The sequence below is a fragment of the Rhinatrema bivittatum genome, chromosome 18 (assembly GCF_901001135.1).
Source record: "Rhinatrema bivittatum chromosome 18, aRhiBiv1.1, whole genome shotgun sequence".
Lineage (NCBI taxonomy): Eukaryota > Metazoa > Chordata > Amphibia > Gymnophiona > Rhinatrematidae > Rhinatrema > Rhinatrema bivittatum.
The window spans coordinates 42,365,586-42,388,843 of NC_042632.1; the positions used below are offsets into that span (position 1 = coordinate 42,365,586).

The 23,258-nt window shown below is 42.7% G+C and overlaps 1 protein-coding gene across 8 annotated transcripts; it reads right to left on the minus strand.

Moving 5' to 3' along the window:
* Positions 1-1,664: 1,664 nt before the first annotated feature.
* Positions 1,665-21,871, minus strand: LOC115079846 (matrix metalloproteinase-21-like). Of its 8 annotated transcripts, none has more exons than XM_029583777.1 (11): positions 21,741-21,849; positions 21,498-21,557; positions 15,728-15,908; positions 13,264-13,359; positions 12,777-13,146; positions 10,655-11,324; positions 9,509-9,648; positions 6,487-6,628; positions 4,303-4,560; positions 4,042-4,214; positions 1,665-2,503 (listed from the first exon to the last, which is right to left on the minus strand). In XM_029583777.1, exons 5-11 carry the CDS (start codon positions 12,948-12,950, stop codon positions 2,198-2,200), a joined length of 1,863 nt encoding a protein of 620 aa, XP_029439637.1. In that variant the 5' UTR covers positions 12,951-13,146; positions 13,264-13,359; positions 15,728-15,908; positions 21,498-21,557; positions 21,741-21,849; the 3' UTR covers positions 1,665-2,197. The 8 variants fall into 8 exon arrangements, with proteins under 8 accessions (XP_029439637.1, XP_029439640.1, XP_029439641.1 ...); XM_029583780.1 differs by having other exon boundaries at positions 12,777-13,090; positions 15,728-15,911; XM_029583781.1 differs by having other exon boundaries at positions 1,665-2,365; positions 15,728-15,911.
* Between the last annotated feature and the right edge of the window lie 1,387 nt (positions 21,872-23,258).

Here is a 23,258-nt window from a genome sequence, read left to right on the forward strand (position 1 = left end):
TCTGCTTCCTGCTGCAACCCCTCCCCTCCTCGTGCAGAGTACAGGAGAGGACAGGTGAGGACGGAAAGGACTGGCTAAAGAGAGAGGGTTCTGCTCCCTAATCCATCCCCTTCTTTCCTGTGCAGGGACCAGCAAGCCGGGGGGGGAGAGTACTGAAAAAACTGGCTACTCCCTAATCCAGCCCCTCTTCTGCTGGCACTCAGGGACATGAGGGAGGAAATGAGCCTGGAGCAGATAGAGCAGAGCAAAGAATGCCTTGGTCCCTCTGCTCTGATGTCCCTTGTCTGGAGGGGGAATGAAGGGCAGTGACAGCACCACAATGTGCTTTCAGTTCTGGCTGAACAGCACTAAAATTGCCAAAAACAAAATGTTATTTCTTTTTTTTTTGTAAGCATTGGATTCCCTGCCCACAGCATAGCTCCCACAACATTTCAAAACCGGCTGCATTTCTAGTAGCTGCAATGACTGCTACATAAAATGTTGCTTAGTGGTGGGTGGAAGGCGAGTCCCAGACACCCAGGGCTGGCTCTAGGCTAACCAGCACCCTATGTCACGGTTGCTGAAACCAGTCCTCGGGCCCTGTCCCCAGCCAGTCAGGTTTTCAGGATATCCCAAATGATGAATAGGTAGGAGAAATATTTGCAATAAATAAATCGCATGCATATTCCTTAGAGATGTCCTGAAAATCTGATTGGCTGGAGGAGGCCCCAAGGAATGGTTTGAGCACCCTTGCCCTCTGCAAAAACCGAAAATCCCCCTCCCTACTGCCCGGTGAGAAATACCAGCTTCATTCATTCATGTCACAACTTGCAACCTTGCTCTTACCTTCCATCCTCATCTCCTAGCTCTTCACTTTCATCCTGCTCGGCATACTTTATCCCTACCCCCCCCCCCCCCCCCTCTTTTTCTAACCTGTCTGAATCTCTGGCATTTTCCCCCTCCTCCTCTCCATTTCAGGTCTGTCTTCTCCTCTTATCCATGTTATTATCTTTGCATTCAGTTCTTTTTTTTTCTTTTCCCACTGTCTATTTCTTTGCTTTTCTCTTTCTATCATTTCCCACCCACTCTTTTCTTTGCCCCTACGCCTTTTGACCTTGGCATGTAGTTTTGTTCCCCCAACACCATTAGATGGCGCCAATGGGACACAAAACCAAAGAAGGGCTCTAAATTAGCAGCCCTAAGGCCTGGAGTTTCTATCGGCGCACGGCTTACTGAATTCCACGGTGACGGGGAGCAAAGCGGGGGACGGGCCTGCGAAAGCTGGCAGCGATCGCACCACAGCGGTGTTATCGCTGCCGGCTTTCGCACCCAATAGCGCCACCGTGAAAGGTGGCGCTATTGGGCGTGCTACTGGCGGCGATAACAGGTCTTACCTTATCGCAGCCAGCGAAGTTACCGCCACGTCAGCCCCGATGCAGCCCTGACTCTTCCTCTTTCGGTCCCGACTCCGCCCCTATCAAGCTATCGCATGCGTTACCGATAGAAAATGACCCCCTAAGCTTCCCTGTGGAAATTCCATCTTCCATGCTGTTTCATACTGAAGATTTCTGCATGAACATACTGACATTATTAGAACTTTCTAGCTACTAATTACTTGATTGGCACTCATACCCAAATAAAAATGGATAACCCTGAAACTTTTTAATAACTTCATTTCTCTTGATACAATTTATTCTTTCAGTATGTTGTTTCTTTAATCATAGTATTTTTTACCATCATCATGAATACATCAGTACATTTATATTTGTCCTTTTCTTTGACAACTAATGAAGGGTCATTTATCAAGGAAGTTTTAGAAAGCAAAATATTCTTTTCAGTAACCAATTTCAATAGAAAAATAGAATAAAAATCTAATTTTCATATTATTAACCATACAAATCCACTTTCCATTGGTGACTACTGCTATTAATGTCTATTGACCCATGTCAAAAATCTGAAAAGTATGGTTTACATTTTTCTTTTTAAAAATTAATACCTCGATTTCTACAGCAAAGTGTATGTCCTAAGGACTATTCATGTCCATAAAATATCTTCAGCCAATCACATTTAAGTAACCAGCAGTCATACCAACCTAGGAGAAGTAAAACAAGAGAACAGGAAGTTCCACAGTTCTATTGGCATCAAGATGGGGCAAGCAGAGTACACGATCCTGGTGGTATTTATTTAACATCTAAAGGCAGTGCAGTCCTTGTCCTTGCTATGTGTTCAGAAAGAGCGTGGAGGGATGGACATCACAAATATCAAACCACTTACTGTTTATTTTCTGTCTTGGCAATAATCCATTAGAGGGCAGTGAGGCATTGGCTTGTTGGTCCCGATCATCCACCATTTTCCAGTAAAACCTGCCTTTGATGAAGAAGGTAGCCTGGTGGGTGTAGGAGAAGTACACAGCATTTAAATTGCCCATAGGGTGATCTCCTGGATCCACAGCTGGGAATACATCAATGATGTGCTTTGGGAATCCATCCATTTTTTGACAGAGGTCAGGATTGAAGGCAGTTACCTTTGGGGACACATATATCATGTGGATAGCTCAATAAGATTTTTAATGTTCTGAGAAATGTTTTTTATACATTAGAATTCAAATAAATATATACCGCACTCAGTAATGCACAGACCTCCATGAGCCAAATTGATCTTCCTTTCAAGGATCATCTCAGCACTTTGATAATGATTACTACCATGATTGTGCTCTGAGTAGCCAAAGCACTCCAAAACATTTCAGCGGGTTGAGTCACATGATGCATTTCAAGAAAAAAAATGACTCTTACCCTGGAGCAACTGACATTGTTAGGCACAGAAGAAAAAATGCAAGGTCTCCCAAGATCACAGATATTGACAAGGGCAACGTTGTATAATGTTGCAACTAGAGGAAGCTTGGTTTGCAAGTGAATGGAAATGGGTTCATCTGTATTAACAATCAATTCCTATTTATAAAGTGTCAAAGGCAGACTGCCTTACACACCGTAATGCTCGCAGTGATGCGTGCTCATGGCCCTATGTAGTAAATTGCGCAGACATCCACGTAGACACCCATCGGCATATAAACACCCACAATTGATTCTCAGGGCAAAAACCTTTCTTTAAAAAAAAAAAAAAAAGAATAAATTAGTGGTCCGGAAGTTGATGGGTAGAGCAATATCTAACACCTTCATGACCGGACTCCGACTGCCGGCGAGAGCGTGAAATGCAGATGGCCGATGCTGCCTCATTGAGAAGCTGCCTTCTCTCTACCAGTTCCATCCACCGCTTGGCTGACCCACAAAAGAAACAAAAAACCGGTCTCCACACCGGCACTTTCACTTAACTCCTGTCCTGACCCAGGTGATAAAAACCTGCATTAACCCGATCTGTATTGCCCATGATTAGATAATCTCATCCTTTGCATGCCATTAGCATGCAGTCACGCAAAACAAGCTGCGGGTTGGTAAGCGGTTTATACACGTGTTTTCCCCCATGCACAAACCCTTATTACGTACCCATCTAGGGTCTGCGTGCACAATATGCATTGAAACCCACGGCAGTATTACCGCTGCTTATTACATCTGCCCCAAAGATTCTGAGCTAATGACCTGATGCAATGCAATAACGTGGAAAGTAATTCTGTGAAGGCTGCTGTGCAAAAACATCACATGCTGTGTTTTGCAGAAAAGGTAATGGTACCTCATTGAGGTGTGGTTCTCTATTTTTGAACAGTCCTGGCGCTCAGGTTCATGCATCTAATTTGCATGTTAGAAAACTTCCACAGGAATGAGGCTGCTAACTCATGGGAAATCCTGTGGGTTAGTACATCAGCCTTTATATTATAATTATTCAGTGTAATTATGTATTACTCAAGAATTCATGGACACAGGTTTTCAGAGATTATTCCAGAATTTATAATTTGGCTACATGTGTGCCACAAACTATGTCACTGATTACTCATTATAACATGTTTTCTCTGTCTTCAAATCCAAATTAAAATATGCTACTGCATAAGTCTGCTAATATATATTTTGCCTTGTTATATCTCCATTTATTTATTACTAATAATATACTTACATTATTTCCTCTAAAGAAATAGATAATCTGTTTCTTTTTATCAAAAAAAGTTGCGTCAATTGGACTTGGAGCCCCAGGGAATACCTCGGTGATGAGCTTTGGATAACTGTTTCCTTGTGAGTCTTCCGTGAAAGTCATGTCATTGTCTGGGTCGTAGCGCCAAACCTGGGCTCCTGCATAACATGAAGAGAGTCAGACGTTTTAACCTGAACTGAGTTCTGTATGTTTAAATGGGAAAATTCCTTTTACTCTAAGCTCTACCTTTGAAGAAGAATTGAACATCTCTGCTCCAAGTCCATATATGAACATAAGCATCAATGTCCACGTCAGGAAGTCCTCTCCAGCCAACCCTAATGGGGATAGGGTCTCCAAAGCGCGTCCTGTTGCTCTTATTCTCATACATCCAGTACCAGCTGGTCCTGAAGAAATAAGTGTTGAACCGATAGACCAGTTCCCCATGTTGAGTTCTCTCTTTCCGAATCCAATCAAAGATGGTGTTAAAGACACCTTCACAAGAACCTAAGGGTGAGAGACAGTAGTCTTAGGTTGCCTCAGTGACTCCAAGGCAATGTTTCACCTTTGCTAGAACGTATTGTCTCTGTTACCTGATATTGAAAGAAGCATAGAAGAAGTTTAAAGAAGCCACAAGATTGAAACTGTGAAGTAATTATAAATCAAACTTGTATATTGCATTACAGATAAATTCCTTGCTATAACATTTTTAATACTTTATTTTTTACATTGATGTTTTCCTAAAGCTTTAGTCTATAACAGAAGTAGGTAACTGTTCGTGGATGCCACAAGCAGGTCTTGTTTTTGGGATATTCACACAATGAATATGCATAAGATATATTTGCATACAACGGAAGCACTGCATGCAAATATACCTCATGCACATTCATTGTGGATATCCTGAAAACCAGACCTGTTTGTGGCACCCCAGGACCAGTAACCCTGCTCTGTAATCTGTGTTTGTAAAAGTCGAGTGAATGTTTATAACCTTGATTTTTAAGGCAGGAAATATTTCTTAATGGAGAGGGTGGTGGATGCCTGGAATGCCCTTCCGGAGGAGGTGGAGAAGAAACAGTGAAAGAATTCAAAGGAGCATGGGATAAATACTGTGGATCCCTAAAGGTTAGAGAAAGGAAATTAAGCAAAGAGTGCAAGTGGGTAACTTGCTGGTGCAGTGGTTACTATCCTTAACTAATAAGCCTTGATACTGTTGATGCAATGGTACAAAACAATTAAAAAATATTTACATTTATAATTTAAAATTTCAATTTATTATTAAATAACAAATTGTGCTCCATATCAATATACATAACAATATAGATACTTACCCTTTCCTAATTTGTACTAAAACATATTTCAATATTTTTATGTTTTTTGTAGTCATGGTTATATCATTATTGTTTCAGGATTAATCAAAAAACTGGAGGAACATTACTCTCCACCAATTCCCATATATTTTTTTGGAACCCATGGTAATTATACATATCCCCTGAAGAAACCTGCACCAGGTGAAACAGAGTGGATTCTACTTTGTTGGGACCATTTTAGAACTATAATTTGGGTCTATTTTGAAGTTGCAATCAAGTAATGATACTCTTCCATTGGGTCATTTAGCAGCTGGGCAATATTGGTGGAGTCCAACAATTACTCTGTTTTACATTTCATTCCCTCTGATAGACTGAGTTATCTATACAATATCTACTCTTATGTTTTGGTTCTATGTTACACTGTAATAACTCAGTGTTGCACAGCCATCTGCTGACAGATTAAATTGTTTATACAATGTCTGCTTTGATGGTTTGACGCAATGATACATTGTAATACTTCAGTGCAACATTGTTTTTGCTTATAGTGATGGCACAATGTTACAACACATGAGGATGAGTATTGAATGAATGAGGTTTTTTGAGGGTTGAAGTGTATATGAATCTAATGGTATGAATGTACTAGTGAGTGATTAGTTGGGTAGAATTTTGTGTTATATATCACAAAGGGTTTGTGTATATTGAATCTCACTCAAGGGAGATTGTACCTTAACATGACACTGAATATTTCTTGTTGTAATCACTGTTGATGCAACTCCAACATTGCTTTCTCCTTCAATGGCAGGGGGCCATTGAACCAATGAGGGCACCATCTTTTATGGACTGGGGAACAAATAAGCATGGGGAGTAATTTGCTGATGTGGCTGTTACTACTCTTAAACAAGAAGCCTGATTCTTTTGATGCAACTCCAACATTGCTCTCTGCTTCAACGGCAAGGAGTAAAGGAGAATTAGTTTCAGACAGCAACCAATGAGGGTCCTGAATTTTACAGTCTGGGATAAGCATTGGGGTAACCCGCACGGTGCAGCAGATACTACCATAAGCTTGTTGGGCAGACTGGATGGACCATTTGGTCCTTTTCTGCCATCATTTCTATGTTTCACTCACCATATCTTTGCTGAATTGCTTTTCTGTCCTCCCAGTTCAGCTCAAATTGACTATCTTCTGGAACATAATTTGGTTGCATCACAGAGCCTGGGCGGTTAATGTGGGACAGACCAAGAGCATGGCCAACCTCATGAACAGCAACCTACAAAAGAGCAAAATCAACATCATTTTCTGTATCAATCATTAGTAATGCTCCCACATTTTCAGTTTTTGTTCATTCTTGATAATTTTGTGTGTGACATGCTGATTTAAGTATCACACTAATAACACTTAAATTATCCATGCAACAGGTATAACAGTCTGCAGATGTTCTATCCCCTCCCTATTCCTCTGAAATATCCTATTGCTGACAGATACAGTCCTTCTAAAAAGGAGATGGCATATATTGTCAGTTTACAAAACTATACCTTCACTACCCTGTTGAAAATGCCAAAAAGGATGCCAGTTATAATGTTGATACATACCAGATCCACTGGGAACTAGACTGGACTTACCAATTCATACTTTCATTCTGCTGTGTTGTGCAGGGTGAGTGAGGAAAGGCAAAAAGGTATGACAATATAGATTTTATTCAAGAACTAAGTTCTGTACGTGTTATTTATATAGAGATGGGTAATTGCTCTCTGCTAGAATACTGTTGGCTGCTACCTCATGACGGGAGCTAGCATTTACAAATAGGCTGAATACATCATATCAGTATCTTTACGAAACTTTCTAGCCTATCACGATGCTCACCAAGTCTAGCCCAACTCATGGCCCTACCATTCATATTATGTGCACCAGTCATTACTGTAATGTAACTACTGATAAGTCTGCCAATACACTGGCTGAAAGCAAATGAAGATCAGCTTAGGGGAAAAGGCCTAGTCTACATAAAAATATATATGAGATAATGTCCTGTAGGGAGGGGATTGTTTGATTTCATCAAAATTCAAGGAACTTTTTTTTAACTGTTCAGCACACTCCACTATAACAAAGCTATGTCTTATGGGCATGTGGACATCTGCAAAAACCTCAAACTAAAACTATAGCCTTATAAAGTATATGCAATGAGCTATCTAAGCACGTTATCGATCAACACATGTCTGATGGGCTGTCAACCAAGGCTTGAGTGGATGCCATCAACTACTCAGCTTTATGATCCTTACCACTCCCTCAGAGATCCTATGTGTTTATCCCATGCCAGTACTGGTATATTGCACTGATGCAATAGCAAGGAAGACATATTCATACTGACTACTTATAGCATTACCTAGCAGTAGACATAGATAGCCCATGCTGCTCATTTGCACTGCACACAGATGACCTCGTGATGTCTGTGGTGGCCAGGTTTCCTGGATCTGCCATGATGCTCATACTGAGGCAAAGGCTGCTACCTTAGGGCAGAATCCAGCTGGGTAGGTGTGGAAAAGAATAAGTCTTTATGTGTGATGTTGAGGTGCACGTTTACAGTGAATATTGAGTCATTTGCACGGAGTGGCAGTTATGAACCTAACATCCTATGTTTCCAAGAAGGCTTTAGGATAACTTGCATAGAACAGAAGTTATGATGCTAACCTAACAGCATTGGTATGGCTGAACTGGGCTTCAAAAAAGGCATTAAGTGAATTTAATTAAAACCCAAAATTCAATGAGCATGGGAGGCCAGATATTTTGGACAATGACTTAACAGAAGACATGGGGATTATTACCTTTAACCAATTAGCTTTCATGCTTTTGATGCAACTGCAACATTGTTCTCCACTTCAGTGGTGGGTAAAATGGGAATTGGATTCGGCCAATGCCATCGCTGTGCCCCGAATTTTATGGTCCTGGGTACTGATACACAGGGCCGGCGGAAGCACTAGGTGAACCAGGGATCCAGGGGCAGCAGCTGCGGCAGCAAGAGAGAAGTGACAGCCGCTGCCGCCGCAGCGGTAGTGGCAGCTCAGCAGCTGCCGGCAGGATATTTCACCGATGAGCAGCTCGCCCGTCGCGCCACCCCCTACCGGCTCAAGTCAAGCTGGGTGGGTGAGGACGGACGAGTTGCTCATCAATGGTCGGTGAAATATCCTGCCGGCAGCTGCTGAGCTGCCACTACCGCTGCGGCGGCAGCGGCTGTCTCTTCTCTCTTCCTGCCGACTGACAAGCGACCCGTCTGTCCTCACCCGACCCGACTACCGGCTCGACGAGGAAAGGGTGGGCACAAGGCAGAAGGTTCGCCTAGGGCCAGCCCTGCTGATACACAGACATTAGGGAAAAAGCACAGGACGGTTTCTATGGCCAAGTCCAAAAGCAAAGCTTTCTGAATTATCAAGAAGGCTGCTTAACCCATAAAAATATTGCTAGCAGTAATGTTGTTATAGGTTGGACAATTACTTGGTTTTGATTGTAAATATTACTATCCTTAACATAATGCTTGAGGGTAACCTGCACAGAGCAGCAGTTACTTACCCTTAAGAGAAACATGGGGTAACCAGCACAAAGCAGCAGTTATTACCGTAAGAAACTTGCTGGGCAGACTGGATGGTCTATTTGGTCTTTTTCTGCAGTCATTGCTGTTACTGTTACAATAAAATAAGCTTTAGTCCAGTGACATTTGATTCCAGCCCTCAAGAGCCGCAAACAGGTCAGGTTTTCAGGATCTTCCTTCTGAATATGCATGAGACAGATCTGCAAACAATTGAGGGAGTGGGCATGCAATTCTACCTCATGCATATTCATTAGGGGTATCCTGAAAACCCGACCCGTTTGCAGCTGGCTGGAGGAAAAGTGAATACCACAGTCACTGAGACAGGAAAGTAAAACAGAAAAAAGGGAGGGGAGAGAGGGAAGCAGAAACAGAAAGGGAGGGGAAAAGATGGAGAGGGAGGACGTCAGAGTGGCGCAAATTAATGCTGAAAAGGTACTGAACTCCATTGCATTTTAAGAGAATAGATGTCAGGGGACAAACAACGTTTGCAATATGGGAATAAAGTAAGTGCAGGAGCCGATTCCTACATTATCAGTTAGCTAACTAGATACTTATGTAAAGAGAAAGGACCTTTAGGAGGCTGATGCCCTGCTCACTGGATGGCCCAACAAAATGTTCATCATCATCAAAATGGATGTCGCCTAAGTACCAGGCATGTGCAAACTGCTGCCCTGCACCATCGAATGCCTGTGAGCAACCCAGGTGCTGTCCTGAAAGAGAAACCCAAATCCAATGAAGAAGACACTCAGGCTTTGCCTCCCCCTTCATCCTTAAGTTAAATACACTGAGGTCAAGTTTCAGAGGGTTTAGATGCCCAACTGTTTGGGAGTGAGGCCCTCAAATCAGCCTCTTTGAAAATTGACTAAGGCTGGGCACCTAAATTCAGGAGCTAATTTCTCTGGAATCCCAAATTTAGGACTCTAAATAGTGGATATCCATGGGAATGAATGTAGGCACTTAGTTCATACTGATTTTCATCACTAGGCACCTAACTTAGGGCTTGATTTACTAAGGCTTTTGTCCCACTCTATGCTTAGTAAACGAAGCCCTTAGGATCCTGAACCTAGACAAAGGAACTGCAGGCATAAATTTAGATCCCTAAGTCTGACTGAAAATCTTTCTAAATTTAGCAACCTATAATGGAGGTAAGGAGCATTTTTGGAAAATTGACCCCTTTGTATATTTACATTACAAGCTGCGGGAGCTCAGCACTGGAAGCAGACGCTTCTCATTACAGCAACTAATTCAGATAAGGTTTTATGCCTAGGGGAGTTTTTTTTTATTTTTCTGTTTGTTTAGCTGCAAGCTAATGGCAACAACAGGTACAGTTCAAGTAGCTGAGGGCACATCAGAAAGAAAACTTGTCCAACACTAATAGTGCAATTAAGGCCAAATGCAAAGTAAACTTTCCGCATAACATTAAAAGGCATCTAGAACATAACATTCAAACTGGGTGCATCTTAAACTTAACTTACAGTTATACCATAGGTATGGGACACCATTCTTTTCATGAAAAATAGTTTGTTTTTTAAACAGATTAAAGTTTTTTATATGCAGAATGTTCTTAGAAAACATTTCTCCATTAGTAAACATACTGGCGCTCTGCAAAGGTGGTTTTCTAATCCACAATTCTGTGAGAGCTCCCTGTGATTGTTATTTCTCTCTCTCTCTCTAGTTTGTGCTAGTAGCAGGACGAATACAGTCCACAGCATGTACCTGTGCCAAATCCAACATTTATGTCTGTGTCATGAGATGTCCTGTCCTCCTCAAACTGGACGGGAATGACCTCACTCCACATGCGGAAGGCCAGGCTCAGAATGCTCTTCTGCTGATCCACACTGAGCTGCATGCTGTAGCCTTCTCCAATCAGCCTCCACTTCAGTGTGCTCTTGGAAAAGCCCAGAGAACTGCTCACTCCTAGGACATCTTCACCGTGCCTCTTCCTTCTTGTGTGTGCTATTAGTCGATAGAGGAAGCTTTTCTTGCTAGAGTTTGTATGGCCGGGAGCAGAACGGTTGTCGCCATTGGTGCTGACCAGGTCGTTATTGCTCAGTGTTTCATTTGTAATGGTGTCATTAGATTCAGCTTCGAGGTCAGGAACACCACACCTGGGCTTGTTCATAGCCATTTTGGTTGGTTCATCTAAGATACCGGTGACCTGTAGCCCATTAGCTTCCTGAAAATGTTTCAGTGATCCAGTAAAATCAGGACTGGTTCTTAAACTTGTGGGTATATCTGTTTCATGTCTCTTAGACAAATCTCCTTCAAAAATCAGTTGTGAAACATCGTTAGGAGCTTTATCTGTGTCTGTTGGCATTGGGACATCTCTAAATGCCTTTTCTTCCCAGTTCACAGGTTCTATCCAGCCATATTTAACTAAGTATAGCTATTGGGGAAAGAGAATAAAAACAGATAAAAATAACTACTGACAGGATAAGTAAAACACTAATATAGCATGTAAAACTTTGGGAAACTTTTGTTTTGGGTGTTAAATTGACACTGAAGTTGATGTGTCCTGTGGCTCACTAGAGGTTTTCTTGTTTACAAAAATAATAGTCACTGTCAAAAGGGGGGGGAGGGGGCAATTTTCCTGGCCCCGGTATCACAAGAGGCCCCATTTTGCAAAGCTAAATGATGCCATTGAGGCAGGGTTCTTGGTACCGGCTGGGTCCACTGGGCCCCAGTGTTTCTAACTCCAGCCCTGGTCAAGAGTTCCTGATCTACCCACAACAGCTACATAAAGGGGCCAAATTTCAGGCTGGTTATGATCATTTAGTAATGAAATGGGGTGATGAGCTTGTCATTTTTGGAGAATTATCCCTGCTTTCCTCTTCTGTTTATTACCAGAAAAATAAAACTGAGAATATCATAGTGCCTCTGCATTGATCCACACTTTCAGAATTTTGAGCAGTTTTGTACTCCCCATTTCAAAAAAAAAGATTCAGTTGCAACTAGAAATGGTGCAGAGAAGGGGATTAAATGTCTTCCTTATGAAAAAAGCTTAAACGGTTTAGTGCTCTTCAGCCTGGAGAAGAGACTGAAAGAGGTTTGCAAAATCATGAATGGGGTGGGACAGGTAAATAGGGGATGGTTATTTACTCTTTTGAATACTGCTAAGACTAGAAGTCACTCCATAAAAGTAACATGTAGCAGTATTAAAACAAATCAGAAACACACAATCAGGCTGTGGAACTTATCGCTGGAAGATGTGGTCAAGGCATCTGGCACAGCTAAATTTAAAAGGGGATTAAACAAGTTTCAGGAGGAAAATCCATACACCATTATTAGGCAGATAGACTTGCAAAAGCTACCGCTTATCTCTGGCAATGAGGAACAAGGAATGGGTCTACTGCTCGGGATCTGCTGGTTATTTGTGACCCAAAGATTTGGCCACTATCAGAGACAGGATTTTGAGCTCAATGGATCCAGGGCCGGTGCAAGGGTATTAGGCGCCCTTGGTGATCCTTCTGCTTTGCCCTGCCCCCACCCCCCCCCCCCCCCTCTTGCTCCAACTCCTACCTCATTCATGCCGCCAACTGTGTGCTTCTCAGAGCCATGAGCAGGTTGGGCGCTGCTCATGGCTCAACGAATCTCTATTGCTCTTTGCTGTGAGCAGGATAGACTCCACTCACGGCACCACATGGCCGCTCTTTGGCATCCCTTACCGGTCAGCGCCATAGGCGACCACCTAAGTTCGCCTAATGGATGCGCCAGCCCTGAATGAACCTTTGATCTGATCCAGCATGGCCTATCTTATGTTTTCATTACTGAATTGAAGGATATTTGCTTACAGGGTCAGGAAAGCTCAGAAGTTTCCATCCATCTCTTGTTATCCTACCTGTGCAGCTTCCAGGGTGAGGGTGGCTTCAGCGTGTTGCAGGAGCAACTGCTCAACATCGGAATGATCTCGGTTGTGAAAGAGTTTTTCTGTACTCAGTGGTCTTGCCGCCAGCAACACGGAGAAGAGAATGCCATGGAAGATTCTAACACTGGATTGGGCAGCCCGCTCCATGCCAGCTCTGTCAATATTTGGATCCTTCTTAGCATGCAGCTCCTGAAGGGAGATCTAATTCTTCTCTCACCAGGTCCATTCCCTTCCCTTGGACAGTTCTTGCATGCTGCGTCGGTTGGATGAGCATGTAGGCCCTCCTTCTATTAACAGTACATGGACAGATGATCAGACACCTGCAGTAGTTTAACGTCTCAGCCTAATGAAGAAAATAAAGAGTTGTAACCAGTTTCCAAGAAGAGAGGTAGGACTGGACCATAGATGCGATCAGCCGTGAGCAGGGCACATCTTTGTGTTCAGTGCATGGAAGATTTACCTGAGTTTTGCAGTAGAGTAGGTTGCATGAGTTCTCCAGAGAATATTCCTTGCCAACTCCAACCCCATTTCTTACTTACAAACCTATAAAGGTGATCTATAAAAGTTAAAGAAAAAATAGTAAGCGGATATTTAATAACGTTTTAGAGAAGACGATTCAGTTCAGCATGTGTTTGGCATAGCAAAGAATTTTCAAGTTTTGTCTACAAGTAACAAGAGGGTTCTATTGGGGAGTAATGTCTCCAAATGTATTGGCTCTGTCCATGCCATAACAAGAATGAACCTCGCTTGTAAACCAGGGCATGTTAAATGTGATCTCAGTCTCAGATTTACCACTAATGCTAACTCTGTTGCTGAAACTGATAGCTCTGATGTCTAGCTGGAGAATAAAAATATTTCTGCTATACACTCTGGGGTACATTTTATAAAAAAAGCGCGAGCGCATACTTTTGTTCGCGCACCAGGCACAAATAAAAGTACACCGGATTTTATAAGATATGCGCGTAGCCGCGTGTATCTTATAAAATCCGGGGTCGGCGCACGCAAAGGGGTGCACATTTGTGCACCTTGCATGCGCGTGTTGCCCGTTCCCTCCACCTCCCCCCACCTTCCCCTCCCTTCCCCTACCTAACCCACCCCCCAGCCCTGTCTACATCCCCCTACCTTTATTCCCAAAGCTACGCCTGCTCGAGGCAGGCGTAACTCTCGCGCACGGGCTGGCTGCCAGCGTGCTAGGTTCTGGTCCGGGGGCTGGTCCGGAGGCCACGGCCATGCCCCCAGAATGCCCCCGGGCCAGAACCACGCCCATGGCCATGCCCCCGGAACGCCCCCGGATGATGCACCGCCGCGACATGCCCCTGACACACACCCCAGGAAAGCCCCGGGACTTGCGCGCGTCCCGGGGCTTGCGCGCGCCGCTGAGCCAATGCAAGATAGGCTCTGCGTGAGCAGGGAGGGGGGGGTTTGGGGTAGGTTTTCGGGTGTTACATGCTTAACCCTTTGAAAATCTACCTCTAGGGGAGCAATTTTTTTTTTTAACAGCCAACATAGCTGAGGAGTCCATTTGTATTTTTTGCCCATGTACCTTGTGACCGATTTTCAAAGGGAAGCTTACTGGCTGGTTTCCCTTTGAGAACTACCTACAAGAGCCATGGATAACAAAAAAACAAAAAAAAAAGTATCCCAGGGACTTTGCACCTGCATTTTATGTGGGCAGATTTGTTGCCCAGCACAATGCATACCAGATTTGAAAATCAAATGTACATGCACTCATGCCCTCTGGCCCTGCCCCCCCCAGGAATGCCGTACCTCTGGCTTGGCTAAAGGTACATGCCTTGTGGAAGCCCCCACATGCTTTTAATTTGGGGGACACACAACATTCATCCAAGCCATTTAACCCATGGGAATTGCCCTCTCCATGTGTCCTCCATAATGATCCCCATACAAGACTTTGGGCCTGATTGGTTAAAGCTTTTCTCTCATTGTGTGTCTACGGGACAAAAGAAATTCAGCGAATCAAACCCTTTACGAGAAGAATCATTAACTAAACTTCCAGGAACAATCACAAGCATGCTTGCAAGCATTACTCTGGAACTGGAATGCACAGATGCAAGGGAGTCTGTGACCAATCACTGGTCCATAGTAAAGGCACCCAATTCATTACAGGTTCCAGTAGGAGTTAATCTAATTTAAAAAAAAAAAATCTGCCCTCATTCATCCACAGTATAAACAAAGTACATAACACAATGCAATGTTTTGTTCTTGGTGGTCACTTTTCAGGATAAGGGTTTCCATAACTAACCCAGAGGTTCACCACTTGTGAACTATAGGCATAATATTATGAAACCTTTACACAACAGACACAAATCAAGACTTAACAGAACACCAATAGATATCTGGTAGACTTACAATTTTAGGATTCCAATAATTCCAAGAAATGTTTAAAGTTAAAAGTGGTTGGAATTATTAATACCCCCTTTTCAGGCATTTTTTCCTCTATAATCAGGATACAATTCAGTTGCCAACTTACTGCCGTGCTCCCAAGTCACCCTCATGCTCTCTCCCCGTGTTCAGTCAGCTAGGGATGGTTGCAGCTCTGAATGTAAATCTGCCATAAGGAACATCTCCAAGGTGTCTGATCAGGCCTGGATTCCTCACCCGGTAGTGCAGACAGCTGCCTTGGGGTGCTAGGCTGTAAGGGGCACCAGGACTGTCACAAGGGGTGGGCCAGAAGGAACCAAGCCAGGGGGAGGGGGAGGGCACCTTTTGAACAAGTCTGTAAGCACACAAACCCAAAAGGAAGCGTAACGCTGAAAACAATTCATGCCTGGGGCTCCATTTTCTCCAGCACCTGCTCTGAGAGATTGGGGAACAGAACCACAGGAACACAATGTGGGCAGTGATGTGATGGAGGGGCTCCTACGATCTCCTCTTTAATTTATTTATAACAAAAAAGAGAGTCTCACCGACAGTGTGATTAAAGGTTGGTAGCACGTCACTAGATGTGGACATAGTGTTCAACATCCTTTTCTCTCATCTTCAACGGGCTTGGATTTGAATCTAGCTTCAGCCAGAAATGAAATGCATTTGATGGTGTTCTCTTCTCAGTCTTTATTTAAAGTGAACACTTTTTCCACAATCACAAAACTGCTATGTAAGAAAGACAAGAAGACTTTATCAGAGCTGTCAGTGTAAACATTTGAGAGACTCAGGTAGGGTCACAACAGCCATGGATGAGACACTGAAGCTTCTCATACTAGTGTTGTCAATACCATATTACGTGCAGTTTGTGACATCACTCAATACAATCTCAAACTCTTCCAATTTTTGCAGAGCATGAGAGGTAGGCTTTTGGTAGGGGCCAAATCTACTGACCATGGTACACCAATTTAGCATCACCTACACTGACTCCCGGTTGTCTTGTCTTTAAATGTATGAATCAACTGGCCCCAACTTCTCCTCTCCTACGCTGCTGTGAGGGAACTTTGATTCTCCCAACAAGCCCTTCTATTTTCCTCCTCCTTCTCTTCTCCAGTGGCTTCAGCCAGACTAACATACACGAGGCTTTACGCATTCAGGAGCTCTGCCCATAAAAAATTGGAAGAAGATGCCTCTAGTGCTTTGCTTAAAAACCTGTTTCCTCACCTTCTGGAAAAAAGTCAGGCCTTGGCTATTTAGCCAGGCCTTCCCCAACAAAGACTCATCCTCTTGTGCCTTTGGGCGCTCGTAATGGAAGGAACTAGTAAAGTAATAAGTTCTGATCCGAAGGAGGCAACAATCAGTCGGGAGCATAAGATTGCAATAGGCTTGTCCGATAACTTGGACCATTCATATGCAATGCTTTAAAAATTAGAACTGCAGTTTTAAATGTAATCCTGTACCCTTTGTACTAACCTCCTTACTCCTACCAAATGTACCTCCACTTCTTATCTATTTACTTGCAAGCCACCTCATATTTCCATATCATATCTGTATGTATCCATTACGTATATACTCAATGCTTTTTTATTTTATATAATTTGCCTTAGGCCTACCTTATGGAAAAAGGAGAAATATCAAAAGTGTATAAATAAGTAAATGAAAGACAGGTGCTATCTTTGTGAGCTCCAGGCATTTGCAGGCATTAAAATGTAAAGCCTGTTGCTAATGTTGTTCTTTGTAAACCGATGAGATGTTCCCAACATACGTCGGTATATAAAAGCTAGTAAATAAATAAATAAAATAAATGTATAGTGGCCTCCTACGTGTGTCTCCGCTGAAAACTACAGTAATGTGGTAGTATTATTGGTAGCAGTCATCCCCTCCAACCTATGTTTCCTCTAATTAACGCTCTATCCAAATTCCATTCCACATTCCTCTGTGACCTATTCCATTCGTGAAAGGGTGAAGAGGAGGAAGAGGAGAGTGAGAGAAACACTGCTGAACATCCTCACCACACTCCAACTCCAGGGACCATGTACAAAGGCAACGCACCTCAACTAGCAGAAGCGAACGGCCCCCTTCCTGCATCCCCTCCCCCTCCCACTGTCTTCCTCAGACTTGAAAGCAAAGATTGGATTTCATTAATGACCCTTTCCAAATCCAAGGCAAGTTACAATTCAGGTAGTTCCCGGCCTAAGAGGGCTTACAATCTAAATTTTGGAGCCAAGGCAATGGAGAGAGAAGTGGCTTGCCCAAAGTCACAAGGAGAATCAGTGTGAGAAGCAGGATTCGAACTCTGGCTTCCTTGGCTCTCAGTCTGATGTTCTAACCACTAGGTGATTCCTACACTAATGTAACCTGTTCTCGATATCCATTTGGCCATATTTTTCTTCTGTCAATTAGCTCATAAGCGCCACAGAGCAGGGAGGGACTGTCCCCTATCTGTACAGTGCTGTGCACATCTTGTAAGACTATATGCATGTTTAATAGCAGTAGTAATAGCAAAACGTTACAGCAGGATCTACACTTAAGTTTTAATGGAACTGCGAAGGTGAGATGTAGCAGCTCTGTGTATCAGAAAGTTACAGGATAACAGAGAGTCTTATCAAGAGAAGGGGGACCTAGGGAGTCTCACCTGCTTCTTACACAACACATGAGACAAATCAGGAGACAAGGGGAGGGGGGGGGGGGGGGTCACAGAAAACTTGTAATCTTGGCATTTTCCATGATCCAAAATTAACAATGAAACCACACATACAGTCAGTCGTCCAAACATCCTTTTAAAGTTAAAGCTACTTCACCACATCAAACCCCTTCTGGAACCGGCCAAGCTCTTATACTTTCAGGTCTTGATTTCTGTAACTCTCTATAGTCGGGTCTACCTCACTCCTCTATATGACCTTTATAAACTACATAAAATTCTGCTGCCCATTTACTTACTGGATCGCAAATACGAGGCCATATTATTCATGTTCTTTTCGCATACAGTATAAAACTGTGTAATTATCCACAACCTTCTCCCTGCATCACTTCTACCCTCAGAATCCAGGTTCCTTCACATGCCCTGCGTTCTGCAGGCCTGTGCCTGTTAGATATCTCCTCTCCAAAAGTCGCAGGCGCCTCACCGAAACTAGGGAACATTCCTTCTCCATTAACAGCCCTACCCTTTGGAATTCCCCGGCGAGCAGCACGCGTCTGACCAAAGACCCCAAGCTTTTTTAAGCAGTTATTAAAAACTCATCTATTTCAGTTTGCTTCTCCTGAAAACTAACCTCCATGGACGTGCTTCTCCTAACAATATACTTATATGAGCAGCCTCTGTGCCTCCCTTTTAAGCGATGCATACTATTTACTGTAATGCATTTTCTCCCTCAACCCAATGCTTCAAAAATGTTTATGTTTATATGACTATTTGCTACCCATAGATAGTCTATTTTCTGTTGTTTTATGTTATGTTGTTTTAATGATTATGTATGTTTCATTGTATCCCACCTTTAACTTTTAGGAGGCACAAGTAACAAATACTTTTAAATAAAATAAATAAGGTCCTAGCATGTAATGGCTTTGAAGCAACTATATGAGACCTAATTTACAGTATAACATTCTTAATGGCTTTAGAGAGTAAGACAACCATTTGATATGGCTTTTCCATGGACTGGGGGAAAACTCTGTTCTGCTCATCTTTGCAATAAAATCCCTGAGTAGTTAAAACTTCTAACATTAGTTCTGAACCATTACTCAGGGAGATATTAAGATTTGCCTGATTGAAGATGCTCAAAATGTAAGTGGCTGGTATCCAGAGTAACAGGGACAAGGGTTCTCCAGGGGCTGGAACTGGGAGCTCTACAGTTTGGCGGGGAACCAGAGGGAGCACAGAGTTCAGAATTTATGGAGGAGGAGGAGGAAGGGTGCGGGGCTTTTGACTGCAGGCACTCGCCTCTGGCGAAGCTTGACCGTGAATTTAGCAGGATGAGGACTTGAAGAGTGAGAAGCTCACCAGCAGGCAATGAGAAATGGCCGTGCATTTGGAAGCTTCCAAAATAAAAAAAAGAACTTAAGCTATACACAAAGACACAGAGCTGGGAGGAGGGAGAGGAGGTGGGGGGGGGGGGGTCTCATCATAGAGAGTGAGCAATGGGAAACAAAGGGCAGACAGGAAGTCAGCCGTACCAAAACCACCAAAAGGCAGCCGGAGGCTGAATGACATTCTGTGTGCTCTTGTACAGAAAACTGTAGGATTAGTATGAGCAGCAGCACCAGTCATCGTGGCTTTGGCCCCAGCTACTGCAGTAAGTAAGACTGAAGCCTTGACAATTATTGCTACTGATCACAAGTTTCCAGCTTGAGGCAATTCAACCATTTTCTGAATGCAGTGTAGGTACTTTTTAACTATATCCTTCAAAACTGGATTACGGCACTAATCATACCCAACAGAATCTCTTTATTCCTATTTGGATTCATGATACGCTCGGCAGTCTCTGGCTGGCATCCCTCTGGTTTCATGACCAGTCACTCCCGGCGGTATGTCGCTGACCACACCCTCTGGAGTTATGACTAGTAAGCATATTTAGGAACACATATATTGGATCTACTCTCTGGATTGGAGGTGAATGCTACTTTTCATATGACAATAAACAAAGACGAGAAGAAATTGGCAATGCCACATAATTAGCTCAATATAGGAATCTTTACCTCCCCCCTCCCCCACTCCCAAAAAAAAAATAATCCTTTAACACTGCAGAGGAGAGATGGCTAGAAATAGTAGGAAGCAAACTCTGGCTTTAATCTCTTGCTGCTACAATTTAAAAAAATAATTAGTATTTCTTAAAATACTGCAAATGACAAAATGCATTTAATATTTAGTCCGATACTGAGGTTTCTAGCACTGTTTTCTACAAAATGGCCCACTCTCTTCTGAAAGAATAAAACAGACTAGATGGCTGATTGATATAAACATTTTAGTTCTTAGAAGGAGATTATTAGTTATTCAAATCAGAGTCTAATCTAATGTAACTTAAATGAGTCTTTGCATATCAGGGTAGCCTTTGGGGGCATCTCAGTTCACTGATGAGTCAGGACACTGGAAACGATATCCATAATCAGAACTATTCACCATATGATCTTAGCCAGAAATAGCCAAACATGGCCAAAAGAAAAGAAGTTTTATGAGATCCTGGTGAAGGAGTATATGCAGGGAGGAACTTTGTGCTTTACGTTAAAACAAGGCAAGGAATCGAGGTGCTACATATCAACACCCTGCAGGAAAGTGGTTCCCAAGACTTATACCTCAGCCAGAGCTGGATCTTCGAGTTATCCACAATAAATATTCAGCAGCTGTATATCTGCACGCATTTGTCCTAAAAACCAGGCTATTTTGGTTACTCTGAAAACCGTGACCGGAGATCTCAAGACCAGTCCTGCAAGCACTGGGATTTGAGAGCTGAATCTGGGTGCTGGCCTAGGCCCGATTCCGGTCACCATTTTTACATTTCCCTGCTGTATCCATGCAGTTTGCAGCAGTGATGCTGTACGGTACTCTACTGGAGCAGGCCAGGCCATTGCTGGGGTACAATTGTGATTATTGTGAAACTAGTTTACCCATAATTCAGACTATAGCTATTCCTAACATATTTCCAGTTACATGCAAAAGAATTACCAGGCTTCAGATTTTTCTACCCGGAGGCCGTACCTTCTGTAATACAAAATTACACATGGCAATTATACTAATATTCACCCTGTTATTACTTTTTAATTCTTTTAGCAGTTCACTCGCAGTTCTCATGAATCTCTGAATGCAGCCATTTAAAAATTGAGCCAGAAACTTAGCTTACCTTCAGCTGGACCTGATTGCTCTATATTAGCCATGGTATCACAAGTGACACCGTGTATTGCATGAACCGTCCAGGTCCTATTCTGTACAAAGTCAACTGCAGTCCTGTTATGAGCATGGCTTCTCACAGGTGTCCTAGGGACCGTGCGAGGGAGCTGCTTAAAGAATTTTCAAAAGTGATAACCAAACTTCGGAAGATTCTATATGAGGAGAAATCTGCTGGAGATTCACAGGTCACATGGCTGAAAGAAACATATGTTGGACTTTATAGAGGGTGGAAACTTCCAGCCCCTCCATGGCTCTGTAGTCAGAGTAATTGCCCTCAGACAGATGCACTCGCTTTTGGTTCCAAGTGATGGGTTTTCGACAAGGGGAAGGGGTTGTCTCCCCTTACCACACACAGTTTAAATTCCCCAGCATGATGGCAGAGAGCATCTCTGCCCATGAGTTACAAGCAAACACCTTTTGCTTCCTTGCTTAATTACCTGGGTGTCTGACAGCACCTGCTTTATAACCTCCAAAGCCTTTTGCACAAATCTCAAGGTCTAAAAAAAAAAAAAAAAAGACTCTCAAAACAATGCAAAAGCAGAAACAAAGGCTCCAGTATCCTAATTGAAAACTATCTTGTGTACTTCAGCCACACAGGTGAAATTCCGCATTCAGTGCCCGCCTAATTCCAATTGCAATACAAAAATCCTTGTGAGGAATGCCGGCTGCTTGTTCCTGACCTTCTCAGGGTCCTGAGGCACCTTTGTGGCCTGCGTTGGTTTCCGTTCCAGTCTAACAGTGAAAGCACTGCACGTCTCTGTCGGGAGCTCCTCTGAGGGCTTAGCTATGCTTCAGAGTTTAGAGAGCAGAGAAATTACTATACACACACACACACACACACACACACACACACACACACACACATGCGCCATCTCTCAGCCCTCCCACAGGATACTACCCAAGTCTTTCCCTTTTCTTTTTTTTAAGTCTGAACTTTGTATCTGATTCCTCTGAACATTTTTTTCTTACAATCAAAATTTGCGAGAACATTTGAAGCAGTTCCAGAGTGAGCGTAGCCGTAAACATCTTTTAAAATCAAAATGAAATTCTCTATAGATTTCCATACTAGCCAAGTGTGAAACGGTGATTTTTTTTTTTAATAGTTTTTCAGTACTGAAAAGTAGCCTCCTTCAACCCTTCAATCATTCTATATTATAACACTTGATTTAAAAAATTTGTATTTTTTTTTAACTTTGTTTATTGAATTTTACAATTATACAAAGCAAAAAAAAAAAAACAACAACTTTGCACAGTAATATGAGAGGATTATTATAGGCAACAAAAGAAAAAATAGGAGAACAAAATATCAATATGGTTCTCTCAAATTTGAAACCTAAAAAGGAAAAGGGGAATGGAGAAAAAAAGAGAACAAAGGAAATATTATGCATATTTAAACTATAGGTGGCATAAGAACAACCCCTTTAAACATATTGGATAACCCTTAGGAAGGATCTGAATGAGATGCCCGATTGAGCGACTGGGCATTTAGGAAGTCCCGCAATTGGTCCAGACTGAAAAAAAGAAATGTATTGGCATTCAACTTGATTATACATCCGCATGGGTAGTGCAACAAAAAGCTCGTGCCAAGAGCCTGAGCTTCAGAGTGTAACTCCAGAAAAGCTTTACGCCGTTCTTGTGAGGCCTTGGCTAGGTCGGGAAAAATCCTGACGGAACACCCCCCCCTCCCCCACCCATGAAAGGAAACATTGAAATTCTTAAAATAAGACTTTCAACTTAAGTCCAGTTCTGAGAAAAAGGAGACCGGTAATGTAGCCCACTCAGTCACTTCCACAAATTAACTTTCCAAAAAAGCAGAAAATTCCACTTCATTCTGAGAAGGAAGCATCTCATTAGGATTTTGCTTATAAGGAAGAGACAAGTATTTATTAAGCACAGGAATTTTGTCAGGTGGAATTTTCAAAATTTCATGGAAACATCTCTTGAGGGTAACAAACGGCAATTCATCCAAAATTTTAGGAAAATTGGTAATTCTCAAATTTAAATGCCTTAAATTTGTATTTATTGTGCATTCTGCTCTGACCTTTTCATTGGTAGCTGAGGACGAGCTACATATGTGGAGATCCCTTCGAGAAGTATTTATTTTGAGCTAAAATACAGAGAAAACAGTGTTAAGCAAAAATAGTGTGGTTTCATAGCTCCCCACCCCATGTGGAGACTGGAAATGGTGTGCTCCCATG

What these genes read in the sequence shown, in the direction of transcription:
- LOC115079846 (XM_029583778.1), bottom strand. Translation starts at nt 12,950, where the DNA reads ATGGAGCGGGCTGCCCAATCCAGTGTTAGAATCTTCCATGGCATTCTC. An exon ending in AGGGCATCAGCCTCCTAAAG is followed by an intron (nt 6,629 to 9,508) that starts GTCCTTTCTCTT and finishes GCTCTTTTGTAG; the next exon opens with GTTGCTGTTCATGAGGTTGG. An exon ending in TGTTCAATTCTTCTTCAAAG is followed by an intron (nt 4,215 to 4,302) that starts GTAGAGCTTAGA and finishes CATGTTATGCAG; the next exon opens with GAGCCCAGGTTTGGCGCTAC.